Source organism: Corvus kubaryi, unplaced genomic scaffold, assembly GCF_017639235.1.
Source record: "Corvus kubaryi isolate FWS band 111438036 unplaced genomic scaffold, C.kubaryi_AGA036_p1.0 37142, whole genome shotgun sequence".
NCBI lineage: Eukaryota > Metazoa > Chordata > Aves > Passeriformes > Corvidae > Corvus > Corvus kubaryi.
Window position 1 is genome coordinate 273,492 of NW_024581036.1, and position 18,092 is coordinate 291,583.

The 18,092-nt window shown below is 41.6% G+C and overlaps 1 protein-coding gene across 50 annotated transcripts in view; it reads right to left on the minus strand.

Moving 5' to 3' along the window:
• Positions 1–18,092, minus strand: part of MAP2 (microtubule associated protein 2) — a 245,487-nt gene that overhangs the window by 39,511 nt on the left and 187,884 nt on the right. For 35 of the 50 annotated variants that reach the window (XM_042021393.1, XM_042021398.1, XM_042021397.1 and 32 more), the window contains 2 exons: positions 12,937–13,050; positions 10,566–10,643 (listed from right to left, as the gene is read on the minus strand). In XM_042021393.1, the coding sequence (XP_041877327.1) occupies positions 10,566–10,643; positions 12,937–13,050 (192 nt within the window). The remainder of the gene's footprint in view (positions 1–10,565; positions 10,644–12,936; positions 13,051–18,092) is intronic. The other 15 variants (XM_042021427.1, XM_042021426.1, XM_042021435.1 and 12 more) reach the window with 4 other exon arrangements.

Genomic DNA, 18,092 nt, shown 5'->3' on the forward strand with positions numbered 1-18,092 from the left:
AGTTTTTTCTAAAGCTTGTTACAACTAGCATTGAGTCAACTATGAATTTCCTCAGATCTGATTTGAAATCCATGGAGCCATCTTTTTGCTCTGATGAATCTGACTGTTTTTAGAACGATTAGTATCCAAGTATTGCTCATTCTTTAAATATTTGCATATATTAATACTGAGTCAAAAAAGCAACTGCCATTCTAAACTCTACAGGTAATCAAACCAGAAATCTACAACTACAGTAATTTTGCTCTTTTATGTTTTTACATTTGGTGACTGACTTGCAAACCCTATGTAGTATAAAGCATGGCCATTGGGCTGATGTCATCCTCGTTTCACAGAAATTAAATAGCTAGATACTGCTTTTCGCCATGTATCCTACTGGTGTCTTTTACTGTAGTGCAAGTGAGCAATACCAACAGCATCAAAACATATTCTGACTGCCAAAGGAATTCAGTGTTCTTCAGCTGGGCCATCCAGAACACGAGCCTCCTAAATGCAAGATTCCTTACCTAGGTAGGGAGTGGGTATATCACTACTCCACACAAGGTGTCTTTGCACCTTGTTCCACTGGCTGAAGAGAAATACCACTAAAAGAAAAATACTGAAGCCAAATACTGAAGCCTAGTTCTTATGTACTGGAAGATGACTGCAGTAAATATTTTGCTCAGAGACTAAGTCAAAACTTCACCCAGCGCACCCAATCCTAACCTTCATTTCAAAGGAAATGTCCCAGGGGAAGTGATAGAGATTTTGCCTAAGAAGGGCACTCCAGCAGGGTTAACCATTTGTAATAAGGTGACACACACAAAAAATAAGAGTTCTAGCAATGACTGAGGAGAGGAGGGGTGGATTGAATGGATGACAAGGGTATGATATAAGAAGCAATAGCTCTAAGGAAGCTAAACCAGAAAGCACTGAAACATACACAAAAAACCCAAACCAACCAAACAAAAAACCTGCACACTGCAAACGGAAACATTTCTACAGTTTAAGCATCTTTATCTCACAGTCAAAGGCAGTAAATCTGCTGTTTGAAATAAATGCAGACAAACCTCTGCACCAAAAAGAAAAGAAAAAACATAGATTAGCAATGTGACTGGCAAACACATCTGAGATGGGGTAAGAAGGCTTACACACAGGAATAAGCTTAGCTGCAAAGCATATTTTATCATGGCAAAGTAAAAAATCAGTAATCAGCTGCAGCGGTGGGAAACCATGTTGTCATACAGCACCTACACAGTCATATTATCCACAACACACTCTTCAAGCATAATAACAAGAGCAGTCATACCAATAAATGGGAAAAAACAGAAAATGAAGCAGCCTTGGAAAGCACTGGAGAAAGCCAGAGAAGGATTTGCTGGCAGCAAACACATGCAAATCTAAGGAGGACACACCTTCCTCAGCCAAGGAAGGGGGTGTATCTTTCAGGAGCGCTCCCACCACAAAGGTCACACTCTCCCTGCTGAATGCCACACTTGGCACTTTGTCTTCATGACACACTGAACCAGAATCAGACTGACCCTCACAGAGGCCCTTTGCCTGGTCCAAAGGCTTAAGGGGCCCATGCTCTTTCCCCACTTGCTTCCCAGGAAGAGCAGCAGGTTTCACTTCCACAGCCATCAGACTCTACTGGTTCTTCTTCTCAGGGGTGGAAAAAAGGAGGTGACATCAACACCAACACTAAACACCAAGCGCACAGCTGAACAGGACTGCTTTTACATAACCCTTTCAGGACTGCATTACATAATTTTTTCAGTTCAATATTTTCGATTTAAATCTGTGAAGGACTGCCAGTACCAGTTCATTTTAGCCACCATGGAGCTGAATTTTCCCTAGGGAAAAAACCAAACCAAAAGCCTGCCTACCCTCGGACAAGCATGTTTATGCTGTAAGATGAGAGCAGAAAGTGTTTTACAGGCATACCTCTCCCAAGGATGACAGTGGGTCAATAGTCATTGGAAATGGAGATGGAAAGGAATGATGGATGGCTCTGACAACACTAATGCATCAATGAGCTCAAAGTACACTGATATTTTTCTGATAAATGTGCTGTTTAGTCCAGTACAAGACATTCAGCTGAGGTGGAGGAAGGTATGAGGCATTGATTTCTTTCCATTGACCTTGGTAATACAGACTGCTGAATGCCAGCAAGTCAATCTATTGTATGAATCCTGGATTTGGAAAATACTGAGAACTTTCATAGTTTTAACAGGCCTTATGCATGGCTAATAACGAATGGTTTTTGCAAGATTTCTGCCAAGATTCCTACACTAATGGGTTTATAAACAATTTCTCCCTTACACTGCCTGACATCTGAAATCTGTATGTAAAAATCACTATTTTAACACGAGGACTCTTCATTTTAAGAACCATTTAAAAGTGGTTTTAAATCTGGAAATGGCTGTATCCAGCCTCTTGGTATTACAAGGGCTTCATTTTTCTCTGGAGATAGGCCCACTGAAAACCAGACAATCAATCATCCATTTCAGCTATGGCCTTAAAAGAGTGATTTAAGAAACATAAACACTATTTGAGGCTGAGAAAATATCACTATGTAAAGAACAACACATTATTAATAACATATAAGATAATTAAGGTTAGATACTGTATCTTAAATGAACAGAAGCCAGAAGATTCAGAATCAGACCTGGACCAATGCCTGAGCATTACAGAAATAGTTGCATATAGGCAGATTGTAAAAGCAGCCTTGCAGGACAACAGGTCTCCAGCTACAAAAGACCCTGACTTGAAAAACTTGCTTTACTTTTCTTTTTCTGATTTTATGTACTTTTGTATGTGCATCCCTCTCAATTAAAAAATGCTAAGGAAAGCCTCTTATTTTACTCTGAGCAATACTCCTTCATTTCCTGAAACACTTTACACAAAGCCACATGAATAAAGATAATTACTCAAGCTAGAAAATTATCCCTGAATTAACAGAAGTATCGTATAACCTCCCTTTATGCAGCAGACTCTTATGCCAAACAGACTGCTGGCCAGCAAGGACAGCTGTTTCACACGAAAGTCTCAATTGGAAGGGATCCAGAAGGATCATTGAGTCCAACTCTCAAGTGAACAGCCTGTACAGGGATTGAATCTTGGCATTTTAGCACCGTGCTCTCACCAGCTGAGAGGATCTCAGGGTCTCATAATGCCTGTCTTTCCACTCATGATCCACCTTATTCCCCTTTTTTCTCCCCCACATATACGTTCTGAGATTTTACATTTTCACCAGAGGCAGATGATATGACTGAAAAGGAAACTGCCCATAAACTAACCAGGCTGTTATGTAAAGCTACAGGCACACAGCTAAAGTAAGGCTATCCCTGTGATTTTTCTATCTCCCTACTTTCAGTTAGACATGCTGACATTAACAATCTTCAATTATTAGCTCTGATCTCTTACTGGTGCTGTTACAGTATTAGGCTGTTAATTCTGTAATTATCCTGTTAATTCTGAAAACTCTGCTTTTCTTAAAATGACCCAGTGACCAGTTTCAGGGAGACAGCTCTATCTTCCTGAGACACAAACCTTTAGAGGATTCAGTACTATTTTTAACTTCAGCTCCCAAGACTGAGTGCTGTGAAATGAAACATCATCTATTTCACCTTTGAGAAGTCAGCTGTTCTGTTAGTCACTGAAAAAGCTTCTCCCTTGATTCCTCAAAAGCCATTTTACTTTTACATAATCCCCACTGATAAAATACTACTTACTGATGTGCTCAGCTCATAGAAAAGGAGGTACAGAGAGGCTTTTTTCCCTCTGTGTTTGCAGTCAGCTGGCACACTGCAAATGGAGTGTGTCCACAAAACAACTGGAAATCAAACATGACCCAATACGGCCTGAAATTACCTGTGTACACTGGGGTAACACTTATTTACTTCACCTCCTGGAGAATTAAAGTCCTTCCACAGCTATCTTTGGAATAGACATACTTTTTCCCCATTGTGTAAACAACTGACTTACTTTCAGTAACAATATTTTGGCCTACTTTGTGTACTGTTCTTGGCAGTATTTCTCTGGCACAAAGAACAAATTAGCTTCCAGTTCCTTTACCTAGCTTCTCCTTTTGGTTCTGCTATAAGCTAAGCCTGAAGAACAAGAGCCCTGATTTAAGTGGGAATCAGGGTTACACTGACCCCAAAGCTGCACTTGTTCATGCTGCAGCTTTACCTAGACATGGAGAGACTTTTGGAGGGGCGTCACTTCCATCTGGGGAGAAAATACAACTAGGTTTCCCTCCCCAGAAGGCAGCAATCCCAGGCACATAAAGAATGGAACAGATGGCACGTGAGTAGAGGGGAAGAGGAACCAAATGGGACCATGCTCAATTCACTTTCATCATGGCCCAACAAGACCTCTGTGCTCTTCACTGTGGCACTGGGGTGTGTACTAGAGCCAGTCCACTGCAAGCTGAACAAAGGGTGTTCATAGTACTCCGCATCCAAATTGTAGGGCTCCTCCTCGGGCACAGACACTGAAATGGAGGGCGTCAGGTGTCTATGCCACTCCCTGCAGTCCTCCACCCCTGCATTTACAAACAGACACACACAGACAAAGGCTGCAGGACAGACAGACAGACACAGAAAAAATAAGACAGGATGGACACATGCTCTAGCAGCACCAGCCACTATGTCATGCTGGAGAGTGGATGACACCATCCAGGCTATGGGTTAATGCAGGATGAAGGAATGAGGCAGTTGTGCATTTTAACACATGGACCATGTACCTGGCCTTTTCTACTGGATTTACAAACATCATAAACCAACCCTAGGAGTAAGTAAATTTCAAAACTCCACACTAATTACTTAGAAGAACACATGCTGTGCACAAACCACATCTCACAAGTCGCACTATACCCATATGTATTATACACCTGACTAACTATACTAAAAACCTCTGAAGTGTCCTGACATAGTTGTATCCCTCCATAATAATCAGATTTAGTACTTAGAAGTGTAAAAATTTAAAAGTTCTTTAATTAAAAAGAAAACCAGCTTACATTTTGGCCAGTGGTGGCTTTATTTTTCTTGTATCTGTTTCAAAATTCCCCACTTTCTTCTTTTTCCTATAAATAAGCAGTGTTTAAACAACAAAAGAAAAACCCTTCCCCAAATAGCTAGCTACCTTTTTTTCCTGGTAAAGGCCACAAACTGCTGCTCACAGCAGTCTCTGTTAGTCCTATATTTTACGCTGTTGTGTCATGTTTCCGTGGATGAACTGGCTCCCGCCTCGGTGTTTGCTAATGCTTTGGAATGACAGCTTTATTCACCCATCACTGTAGCCTTGCAGAAAATCATATAATCGGGACTACACCAGCTACTGACAGGTACAGGGAGGGGTAGTTTGAGTTGTTTTTGCAAGACAAAGAAAAATAACACTACCCAATGAAAATGACTGGCCTACCACCTCATCCGTACAAACCAGAGAGGAGACCTCTAGGGAACCTCCTGTAGGCTGAGGAGTCCTCTCATCACGAATAAAGCTATGAAAAACTAAACACTCTAGTGCTAGAGAAAAGATGTTTATTACTATTCTCAGTGTATGACAACTAGCAGTTTGATGAACACTGAGCTGTTCGACTGGATTTCCTACCAGCTTCAAGTACAAGTCCATACTTTGTGTCCCTGGTATTTCTCCAGGCAATTATAACTTAGAGGATTTCCCCCAGAGCCCCCAAAGCTTCCACTCTTAGATCTAAAACACTAAGCCAGAAAGCAAGGCTTCAACACAGGCAGCATAACAGACCTATTTGTGGGACGCCAAAACAAGATGGCTCAGGAATGCTACCCTAACTGCCATTACCCAAGTCTTGGAAACAATTTTGATCCAAACCAATCCTAAGAGCTCTAAGGTTCTTCCTGGCAAACAGCAGTAAGGTTTAAGTTTCTTTCTATAGTACACCATAACAAAACAACCTCTGTGTCTTTAGAAAAAGCACCTCTGCTTTCTGCAGCAACTGGCAGCAAGTGTCCTGTAATGTCATGGCATGGATTTTTTCTGCCTAGGAAAGGGTTGCTGAAGGAGCAACCCATTCAGGCTCAATCACCCCTGAAAAGGAAAAAAAAGTAGCAACAAATGTCAATATTAGCAGCTTCTCTATGTATCACTGTCCTGCAAAAGAAAGATCGCCCATGTTTAAGACTAGTGCCAGCGCTCAGGCTGGCTGGGACCGAAGGTATGCTGTGGGCACAAAGACCACACACGGAACTCAGTTTAAGAGAACTGTATTCACAGTTTCTTTCAGGGAACAAAGAGTGCCTGAACCACCAATAGTTTAGCTGCTTCTCTTTTTAGCGGAATCCAACCCCCAGATTCAGGGGTTTATGCAATATTAAAAGAGGCAGGTGTGGAAAGACAACCTGGCAACCCACTTCTGCCAAGCAGGAAGCTCTGCAGAGAACTGCAATAGGAAATGCTAAGCACAGTGCTGTGCCCAAGCTTCCCATTTTTCCCTAGCACTTAAGAGCCAGAAGCAAGGTTGCAGAGAATCATCTCAATCTACTTGCAGTGCAGAACCTGTGGATTTCTTCTCCACAGAAGCATCTACAAAATTCTGCAACAGATTTGAGGGGGCTCACAGTTTGCAAAAGGCAAGTTGCAAGGGGGTGAGCCCACAGTTCAAGGCATGAGAGACCAGGAATCAACTCCCTCCTAAATCCAAGAAGGTTCAAATTTCAACTCCCCCTTCTCTGCAGGGTGCCCTCACACCAGCCCACGAATTACTGAACACAAGAGCTGAATCACTTGCCACCTCTTCAGCTGGAACTGAGACAACATGGAGAGAAAAAGAGAAGGTTGATATGGTCAGAAGCTGAACACAGAGAAGGGAGATGTGCAGAAGGGGAGGTTCTCCTTCCAACTGTGGGTTTACTTACCCACATTTACCACGGACCTTCAAAAGCAAAATGCATCAACAAGAGTGAAGGTGAAATCCCAGGACTTCTCTATACTATTTCAAACAAGGCTGAAAATCCCTTCTTTATGGGCTCTGAACAGATTGTAGGCAAGAAAACAGAGGCCTTGCCTCTGCTCCTTAAAACTGCAGGAACTGACAGCAGTAAAAATACATGCTATTATGATGGTCCAAAATCACCAGGAGTGCAAAGCCTGGTACTGCTTGGGGCTGTTACATCTGTGGCTATTTTACAGATTTACACTGGTTTTTTATCAGTTTGAATAAAGATATTTTCAGAATTAATGCAATAATTTAATTAACAGGATAATGATGTCTTCTAAGGAGGCTATGCTTTTATTTCAGCAACAAGAAAAATCCTTTGTTATTATAGTCCCTTCTAATCTTTTCCATCTCAAAGCATGGGAAAAATCCCTAATGCATTTTAAAGTCCAAGATTAAAATCACTTCTCACAAAGGCCAATTCTGCTTTACCTTCCTTGTATATTTTGAGAATGCCTTTCAAGAATTAATTTTCACCATCAATAGATCCATTTTCATATGACACTTGTTTCTTTTCAGTTTATAAAACATTCTTACTTGGTATATAAAGGCTAACCTGCCTATTTTAAAGTGGAAGACAGTCCATCAGAGGCACCCTTCTATCCTGTAATGTTTAAAAATTTTTTTACGTGAAGACGTTGTTGACTGTCGTCAAAAGGCACAGAGCACAAAAGAAATGCTGAGAAATTAGAGTATTACATCAGTCCTGCATGACCAGATACAACTGATAAACGGATTAGAGGGTGCTAAGGAGAATTTAATTTCCTGAACAAAATTATGTTATTATAGTTGAAATAAATATAATAATTTCAATAAGGCAAATCAGTTCTCTTACCTTCTGCAGCAGTAAAAAGGGACAGGTTCATTTGAATGCTTTCCTGCAGCCAAATCAAAGAAACCTACATCCAACTGACTCCTTTCTCTCATGAAATAAACTTGACCCAAAAACCTCTCTGTCTTTCCTACCTTTTTTTTTTTTTAATTTGTGTTTGCTGCATGGCTGGCCACATCCACCTTTGTCAGTCTACAACAGTGATTTCCTTCCTACGTTGACTGAAGAAGTCTCTTGGATTCAAAGCAATGCAACACACACTGACAAGTGCATTAGGAAAAGCTTCTAGGAGAAGGAAAAAAAAGGTCTGAGGCAGATACACCAAGTACTCACCTTTTTTGTTCAAGAAATTAATAAACTGTATTTTACTAAGCAGAAAGACAGACAATGTTAAGATGCATGACGATGGATAGCCAGATGGTATAGGGAATGGGAGGTTTAAACAAGTACAGTAAAACTGGGTCAAACCCTACTGAGGCAAACTCTTCTGAATGGGAACTTTGCCCGAATAAAACTGACAGGCCTGGCTCCCTCAGGCCACCAAAAACTGAACTTACCCACAGAAAATAGGGACCATATCTTCTGATACCGAGCAGAGCACAAGATTTTTACTACCATTTTTACTACACTGAACTGATAACACTGATATTTTTGTAAAACGCAACATAATATATTTCTGGTGAAATTATTTCCAAGTTCTTTCTGCTGCTTCAAACAACTTTACTGTGAGTTCCTGTTTGAGAGCCAGACATAAACAAGAAGCTTCCAGCACAGTGCATTAAAGACTCAGGACATCACTTTTGTCCATACTTCCCTTACAAACCAGCCATCTGCTCTTAAAAATGGAGCATTAAATCAAAATCTTCCATGTCATGGAAAAGTCTCTTTTGAATAATGTTAAAGAAAATTATTTGAAAGTTATTAAAAACCATGACATTGTGTAAATCATGGAAACATTTCCCAAACACTGTCCTTTCAGTGCTTGTAACCACCTCTGCAGGGTAAGTGCTATTATCTTAATTCAATTCTATGTGAAAGTAAAGAGAAAACCAACAATGTTAAGTGAGTTGCTGAGTCATTTGCACAGCTGGGAACTGCAGTCTGGCAGTAGATAATACCTCAAGCTGTAGAGTGTTTTGCCACCTTCCTGTGTTAGTACAACTAGCAAAATGCTTTCCATTTGCTTAGGGGCCAAGCTACAACCTCCTGTCAATTAACAAATATAAGTACCTTATAAAATCCTAAAATACATGCAAATACGCAGCTGATATAAGCAGCACACAAAGCCAAACCTAAAGCTGAGGCTAATGGAAGAACCTTGACAGTGGCCAGAAGCAGAAGAACATGCCCTTTACTGTGATATGAAAAATCAAAAAGCATACACAGGACTAGCCAAGTGAACTATACATTAAAAAAGAGTGATAAAGCCCTGGTAACAATTCTAAAAACCTTTGCTAATGCCTTACGAGTTCTCTTTTCAGTTAATAGTTTTGATTGCCACTGCCTCTGAGTGATGAGTCTAGGAATTGTTGTATTATTTTTCAAACACACAATGGGCAGATGTTTTTTTAAAAACAAATTCAAGTTCTTTATAACTGTTAGTAACCACACCCAGTAGGCCCTTCCAGTAGAGTGGACTGACAAATGTTGTTGTTACCACAGCCTGTAATTTCACTGTCTCAAAAATGACTGCATGATGGAACATGCCTAATTGCAGAGTCCTCAAAAACTCAATCAGAGCATGCTAGCATGTGAAATAGCAGCCATCCACTTGCAAAATTCATAGAGGCTCTGTGTTAAAATACCAACAAAGTTTGTTCAGTAGATGATAAGAAATTATTTTCATGCACTTATGTAACAAAAAGAAAGAGAAAACGCTAAAAGAAAATCCAAGAAGTAAGTGGACACATAAAAATGTTACTGACATGGCAGAGTTAAACTGACAGTCCCCTGGAGATTCTGAACCCAAATCCTTCCCTCTTAACCCCATGATACAGCTCAATTTTAACACACGGCTGTCTCCCTATACTGATGGCCTTGATGCAGCAGCTGTCTTCTGTTGAACAAAGCACTCACGCACATGCTTACACTGCAGCCGCTTCACTGGGATTTAGGCCTCTGCTTAACATTAAGCCAACGCTTCAGTTCTTTGCTAGAGGAGATTTCAGCAGGAGGAAAATACAGTGGCCATGGGTTACTGAAACTGAACACTTGTGCAGAATAGAATAGAGATTTGCTTTTTAAGACTCAAATGTGACTGCTGCAGTTCGTGTACTGAAACCCCAATACATGTAGACACTGGAGCATGAATTACAGGCTGGGGGTCAAAGAAATGATCCAGCTCTGAATCTCCTTGCTTTCATGCATTTAAGATTCCAAGCCAAAAGGCAATGGTAATTTTAAAAATGCAGCCAAACAAATCTCAAGAAACAAAAGATGACTCATACTTAATTGCAGTTACGGTGACCACACTGGGACAGCAGACATCTTGGCTCATATTGCATACAACAAACAAAAAAGTGAGCAACACTATCTCTTTTTCTTTGGCATGGATGTTCTTAGCATATCCCTCAGCTACCTCTGTGCATGTGTCTACCTCATCTATACGCTGCAATTGGTTTGCAGATGGGGAGTTATTGCTGGGAATGTCTTATCTTTTCACATGAGACGTATCTCCACTGCAGAAAGTATCTCCATTTTCTGATTCCCCCATCCTTTAGATTCATGTCTCATCCCCCTGCTGACAGCTCTGCACTGGAATGTCCAGGAGACCCTTACCTTCCTCCAGAACTCCAGTCTGCTCGGAAGCTGGTGAAGGAGGTGGGGAAGGAGGCAGGTTGGCTGACTCTTCAACTGCTAGAAATCAAACAGTGAAAATGAGATACAGCTGTTAATTCCAGGAAGAGCAATACATGATACAAGCTGCAGTCAGTTGGGTTCTGCCCAGCTGAGGAACTAATCTGATGGGGACTCATGCCTGCTGGATTTTCAGACAGACCCTAGCAGAATACATGGACTTTTGAAATTATAATAAAAGGATTTATTTTTCTGTTGTTGGTTTGTTTTCTAATGGTATGAATTATTTACAAAATTTTGGTCATAGAGCACAGTATAAAAATCAAATACAAGATACTCTTTTAAATCAGTATTGCCTCTTAAAAAACCTTGAGTCACCCAAGGCAACAACAAAAAAGCATCTGAGCACATGTGGTATTATTACAAATTCACATGAACTATCAGAAACTGGCATCCAATCTCTTCAATCTACCTTGAAAAAAACTACATGAAAAAACTCCATTCTGCACACTTTTTTTTTCATCTCCTGAGTTCAACGTTAACCACAGAACACATGCAAATATTGCTTGTCTAAATGCACAAGGAACTTGTATCAGCTGTGACATAACAGTGATTCAGCTGAACAAGGCGTAGTTAAAACTTAAATGCATTTGGACTGGGATTTACATTCGTTCCCAGTCATGAGATCAGATGCTGAAAACAAAAGATTTTTTTTTTTTTTTTTCAATTATTTCAATTCAGGTATGATGAAATCCTAAACAAGCTTCTCAAATGAATTCAGCATAACCTCTGCATTTTATCTCATACCAATCACTTTGAGAATTTTTTTCTTTAAAAACATATCCACTCCTGGGGCTTAACAAGTGTTTTAAAAAAAACGCCAAACAAATCTGTTTTAACAGATCTGTCTTATCAACGGCACCTTTCAACAGGCAGATCTCAGTTTACAGTTCAGGGCTTCCTGCCAAGCACAGACAGGCCACTTTCAAAGCCCCAACAGAATTTTCCAGGCTTCCTCCTATTGATTTCAGTGTGATTTGGAAAAGACGATATGTGACTTGTCCTTAAGATGTGCTGTCCAGGGACAGAGATTTATAAATTCATCACAATGCATCTGACCACAGCAACTGTAACACCAACAGTTGTTAACTGAAGACATACTTCTCACAATGTCTTTTAAATTACTTATCTGACTAGATGGAACTGAATATCCATTTTGCCTCTCCCAGGCCTGAGTGAAGTGATTTGGAGAACTGGGGTCTTCCATGTAAAACTGAGTCTCTGCAAAGAAGGCAATTACCAAGCAACACATCTCCCTGCTGCAGTTCTAAGTTAATTTCAATGAAGCAAAAAACCTTGGGAACCAAATTTCCAACAAATATTCTAAATTACTCACTGACTTTAAATCATTCCTAGGCAAGGGCCAAGCACTGCACCAAAGCAGGCATGGTGCCTGTAGGGGAAACACTGCAGGGCATTGTTTTGATTTAATCACAACGTACATGCACTCAGCAGAATCTGTCCTAGGACAGGCTTGCAAGACTTCCTTACCTCAAGATGGAGTATGTGTTTTCTCTGGCCTTTGGTGTACATATTTTGAGCTACTGCAGAAGTTTTCTGGCAAGGAGGAAGCACTTTAGGTACAAATGGCTGTATACCTACCTTCATTTATCGATAGATAGATACACACATACACGTACACACACACACACACACACACACTTGTATTTCAGAGAGATATTTCGGAAAGGAGGCAACAGGAGGATGGAGACACAGCATGGACCAGTGGCATTGTTACCATTTCCTGTACAGACTGCTGGCATTTGCTTTTACCACATGTGACTCCTTCCACAGTCTGCCCTCACTCTGCCTCGTTGCTCTCAACCCGGTGTGCCACATTCCTTTCTGCCTCCTGTGGAGTTGCTCCCCCTCCATCTATTTAAGCAGCTACCACTCGACCAGCAAAGCCTCACTTTCTTTTTATATGCCACTCTCTCTTTGCCTCTTCAGACATTAATCCTTCATGTTGTACATGGCTGAACGCAAACAGTTCCAACCAACATGATGACAATACCCTACAACCAAACACACCCATGGCCACGCTACTCAGGAGTCAGAAACAAGGTTGAGAACTGTTAGAGCAAACAGGGACTGAGACTTTCACAGAGCCATGAAGAACCGGGAATACAAGGATCCTGCCATAATCCTGTGGTTCCAGCACTTATCCAGTGGTGGCTACGGTTTACCCACAACCATAACCAACCTGAATACACAGCTGGAACAGCATTTTTTAATATACATACAGACATTTGCAGACACAAGGATACCTGGAACATTCTTTGTCTCATTTTACCTAAAGGCAGCGATCCAGGCTGATCTTTGTGCTGGGCTTCTTTTTCCTGCTCACCTTTCAGGACTGCTACAGCTTCAGCTGTTACTACTTGTACTATCCTCGCAGACACTTCTTCTGTGGCAGTAGCAAAGTCAGAAAAAAAGAAAGAAAAGCATGCTATTCAGAATGGTGTTTTAAAATCATAAAGATTAACTTAAACAATAAAAAAGCAGAGGCTAACTTTATCCTTTTTTAAAAGGTAATCTTTTTTCCTGAAACATAAGGAAATCATTAAAAATAAAAGAGAAGGACCAGATATTCCAAAGATTTCAGTGGAAAGTGCCAAGTATTTATAAAAATCAGGAGCTTGCTCTAAGCAAGATGCACAAAGCATCATTATTTAATATTCTTTCTATTAGGGACAACGTGCAGCAACTGCAATATTTTAAGATGATCATCTATTAAATGTCCAGAAAAATTTCTGTAGGTACTGTTTTGCAAACAGGGATTTGCAAAAGTAGGCAGCTGAGTAATGGAATTTCTTGACATTTAATATGTGAAGTTATCTGCATTCTAACATGCCCTTTGAATGCTAATTCCTCCTCAGCAGCACACAGTATGCATTAAAGGCACTTCCCAGACAGCCATCTATGCTGATGAGGGACTTAAAGGGCCAAATAACATTCCTGCATGATTAAAATCAATACTTCATCCTCCTCACCCCTTTTAAGACTGCTACACAAAGCTTTATCTAAACAGTAAGTCTGAGTATCATGCAGAGGGATTGCAGAGGATAACATTTTTTTGGTGGAATGGGCTCCTTGCTGCTGGGCCGCAACATGCTCTGTGCATGGAGCTGGCTCAGGCATTGCATGCTTGACAGAGCTGGGTGCCACAGAACCCATGCTTTGCTCTTCACCACTGCCCTCAAGGCGTAGCACACCTGAGAAGGGATGAGGAACTGGCTACTCTGGTGAGCAGAGAGTAGTAGTAGGACCACTCAAGGAGTGAATTCTTCCAAACTGAGAAACTGTCTCAGCTCGACTCCAGACCCACTCAAAGATGCAGTGAAATGTCATCAGGCACACAGGTGCATGTGGAAGCAACAAGAGAAGTTTCCTGCCCTCTGGAAGTTCAGGTACCTTTGATGCAACAAATCAAGATCCTAAAGGTTGGTCCAGCAGAATTCAGAGAAAAAAGGGTTTGTGGTTCTTATCTTTATATGAGTCTGCTCTCCCTTAGTCATTAATTAATATATTTCTCTCTCTCAGCAAAACTCAGTGGAAATAAACTGCTTCCCTCTCCAGCTATATCCAAGTGCTGTCTGAGAACTGTTCCCAATACAGATGGAGCTGAGCCCTGGGGAAGGCCACAAGCTGCACAGTCACAACCCACCAGCTGCACAGCTGGGCACACCTGGGAACAGAGCAAAACTTCACTGCTTCGCCAGCCTTCATGTAGACATAGAGGTTTATAATGGCAGAGGTCAATACACCCTGCTCCTGCCAGAGCCCCCATTAATCACCATCTTGAGGGCTGGAATAAAAGCTCTGCTCACCCATTACCACGTCCTTCAGGCAAGAACTGGCTGGGAAGGGCAAGTGTGTTTAAATCAATGCCCTACATGTAACTTCACAACAACCACGCTGACAAGGGACTGTCCATTAGATTAATAATGATTTCTTTTCACAGTTACTCTTATAGAATTCCCTTGTACTTTTAATGTGAAGCTATTCCTCTTAATTTGTGCTTTAGAATAGCCAATTATCTTCCCCAAAAAACATAGATGTGAACTACTTGACTTTCACAGCCATGTTTGTCTAAAACCAAAGTGCTAGGTTTATCTTTCTTTTACACAAACAATTTCATGAGATATTAAAAACCCCCACCTATTAGCAAAGAACAGTCCTAATTGTTGCTGTTTATACCTTATAATTCACTGCACTCCTGGCTGGTCACCTGGAGGGCAGTGACTGCAACAGTTCCACTGGCTGCTGCCAACAGCAAAAGTAGATGGATGAATATGCCAGAACAACTACCAAGCAATGAAAAAAACAAGTTAATTTGAAAAACATTAATTTGAAAAAACATTGAAATACATGAATATAAACTTGCCAAGGATAAATTCAGATTAGAAATCTAAAGATGCTGCTTTTCTACTGTCAGGGGTGAGACGTTCTGGCAGCCTTCCACATTGGAGGAAACAAATCAACTGTTTTTTTCAGATGAGGCTCAATACATTTATGACATGGACTACATATGATACAGGTGCCTGTAGGAGGAGGAGACTACGAATAGTAGCTCTAGTTCTCTGTTCTACTCAACAACACATCCCTAGTATGAGATGAAACTCCCCTTTGTTGTTAAGAAGATCAAATCGAGCACCATAACCCCATCAATCAAGTCACACATGTGGTCAGTCCTATAGATCAAAGAACAGGGATATTGATTTAAAGCCCAGCAATCTTCCCAGCTGCCTTCCAGGGCCTGCACATCATTTTGGGGCTTTGCACCTCATTTTGGGCTGCTTCCACACCTGCTGGTTTCTGGGAGTGCTTCTCAGCACCTCTTGGTTCCTTCCTCTTGTGAGAAACACAAAACAGGCACTTCCCAGACCCTCCTAGACTCTCACATAGTGCTGCTGCTGCAGACCAGTGGACTGGACACAAATCTGGAATCCTTACAAGTCCTGTCGGCTCCCTGTGTTGTGAGGCACACGCAGCTTGCAAAGCACAAGTGATTCTGGGAAAACCTGGGAGAACGAACCTGCGGCTTGGCCCATCCTCCTCCTGCAGACACGTGGCACCCTCCACACACCATGGCATGTTGCAGCACCTTCCATCAGTGGGAAACAAACTGCTCTTCCAGAAAGCATCCCTTGATACGTGGTATATCTCTGCTCAGATTCTGCTCTTTCAGAGCAGGAAAGAGCATCGCCCTGACAGCTCTGTTGAGCATGGAGAACAGCACAGAGCTTCACTGAGTGCCACGGCTACAGAAAACCCTGCACCAATTCCTGCCACCGCTTTACATCTGGAGGATGTGGCACATGGCCCTCCTGTCAAAATTTCCACCAAGCTACTAATCACAACACCACTGACAAAAGCAACATCATCAAGACTATACTATTGGCTCAGATGAACAAATCAAGATTCAGTGAGAAAGACTGTTAAAAGAATCAATTTTTGAAGCTTATGTTCACATGAAAACTTTAATGAAAGGCTCAAATTAATTTCTGATATAGAATATGCAAACATGTATCAGACTTAGTACCCTAGAGCATATCCAAAGGAAATCCACTTGGTCAACTGCTTTCCAACAGCCAAGCAACTGCAACCCTCCTCCCAGCAGGGTTAAGACAAATCCTTATTAAAAACTGCCTCCTTTGTAAGAGAATCTATACTTGTTCCCATCCAGCCCGGTTCTCTGGTACAAATGGGCTCTACAAGCCTGGAAGACAGTTCTCACCCTCTCAGCTCTCTTCCTAATTTAATTTGCTTGGGACAAAGATAATGTTCCACAGGGAGATATGTCTGAGGGTGAAAGGTTGTCTCCTGATAAACAGAAATTTCTATTTCAGGCTACACAAAATAAGTAAAAAAAAATACAAATGGCCTCTGGGCTTGTGTTTTTGTTCAGTTTGTTTTGTTTGGCAGTGTTCTTTAATCAAGAAAGGCTTCCTTCTGAACAGTGCTGATGGATATTTTGGGTGACATGGGAGGCATGGGCAGTTCATCAGAAGAGCAGTGCTTTTGCTGTACATGACTGCTGCGAAAGGACAGACATTTCTGTACTAATGGACACTATAAATAGAAGATCCAGTGGGTAAGTCAAATCCTCACAGGGCTGCTATTGAGACTTTTAATAGTTTTCTTATGGTTCAGTTAAAGTTCAAGGCAGCCTAATGATAAAGAACAAACAAACAAACCAATTCCAGCCTACCCCCCCCCCCAAGTGGAAATAAAACAGAGAGAAGGAGAGTTAGGCAGCTTGGATGCCTAACTATGTATTCATTAGACATGGTTTTGCTTGTAGACATTTACATTCCCTCTCTTTAAACAGGCAGACTCTCTCTGACTCTACTTCATACCACAGACACGGCACCAACATACAACAAGTTACGACAAACAGATTTATTTCTTAAAGGCAATAAGGAGTATCGTTTTACCTTAGACTCCACAAAGAACAGCAACGTGTCTTTTCTTTGCATTTTATGGAGAGTAAAATGCTGCTCCTTTTTACCAAGATGTCAGCTGTTCATGATACAGGACACAGATGGAGCTTCACAGCTTGATTTCAGGGAATACAGTACCCTAAAGTATAGGCAGTCCTTGAATGGGATGTCCATAACAGAGAGAAAACATAGTGAAAACCCTCAGCATGAACTCTCCAAAGCCCTGACAGGGAGTAGGCTGAGGTGAGAGGCCAGGGGCTTACATACCGGGACAGTGGTTTTGCTGCTCCCTCTAAGGTCACTTCACACCACGCTCCAACAGGGCTGCCAGGTCAGCTCTGCCCAGCTGCTACCAGTCCCACAGCTGCTCTGTGGCAGCAACAGAGGACTCTTCCCTGCTGAGAGGACAGAGTCCTGTCTGGGGACCTACACTAATTTAAACCAAAGTTAAAATTCAAATGAATTAAGCACTCTGTGCTCCTGGTTTTGGAAGTCATCCCAATTCTTCTATAAACCCCAGTATATTAAAACAGGAGATCTAGAATTTCCCTGTCCCAGAGACGACTCAGTGACATAAGACCTTTACAGAGTACTAAGATGCACAGGGGATGCGGAACAAGGTGCTGGTGGTACGGGGAGCCACAGCCTTCCCTGTCGGCTGGGTTTAGAAGGCCTGCTGCCTCCAAAGGCTGCTGCCCTCCTCACAAGTACATCCAGGGACACAAGAGCTACCCAATCTCCACCTCAGCCACTCTAGCACTGAGATTTACACTGAGGCAGGCATCATTCAGACATTCAGACACTCCCTCCAGATACCCCTTCCCTAACAGAGACTCAGACAGAGGCTGTTAAGTGAGGTTACATGCTGAAGACTGGCTACAGCACGATCCAGTATCTGGGATCAGATCCTGTACAAGGCCAAGATGGAATTTCAAAGCTCTCCTTCATTCCTTATCAATCCTGCTGCATTTGTCAATGGACTGTAGATGTCTCCATTGGCACA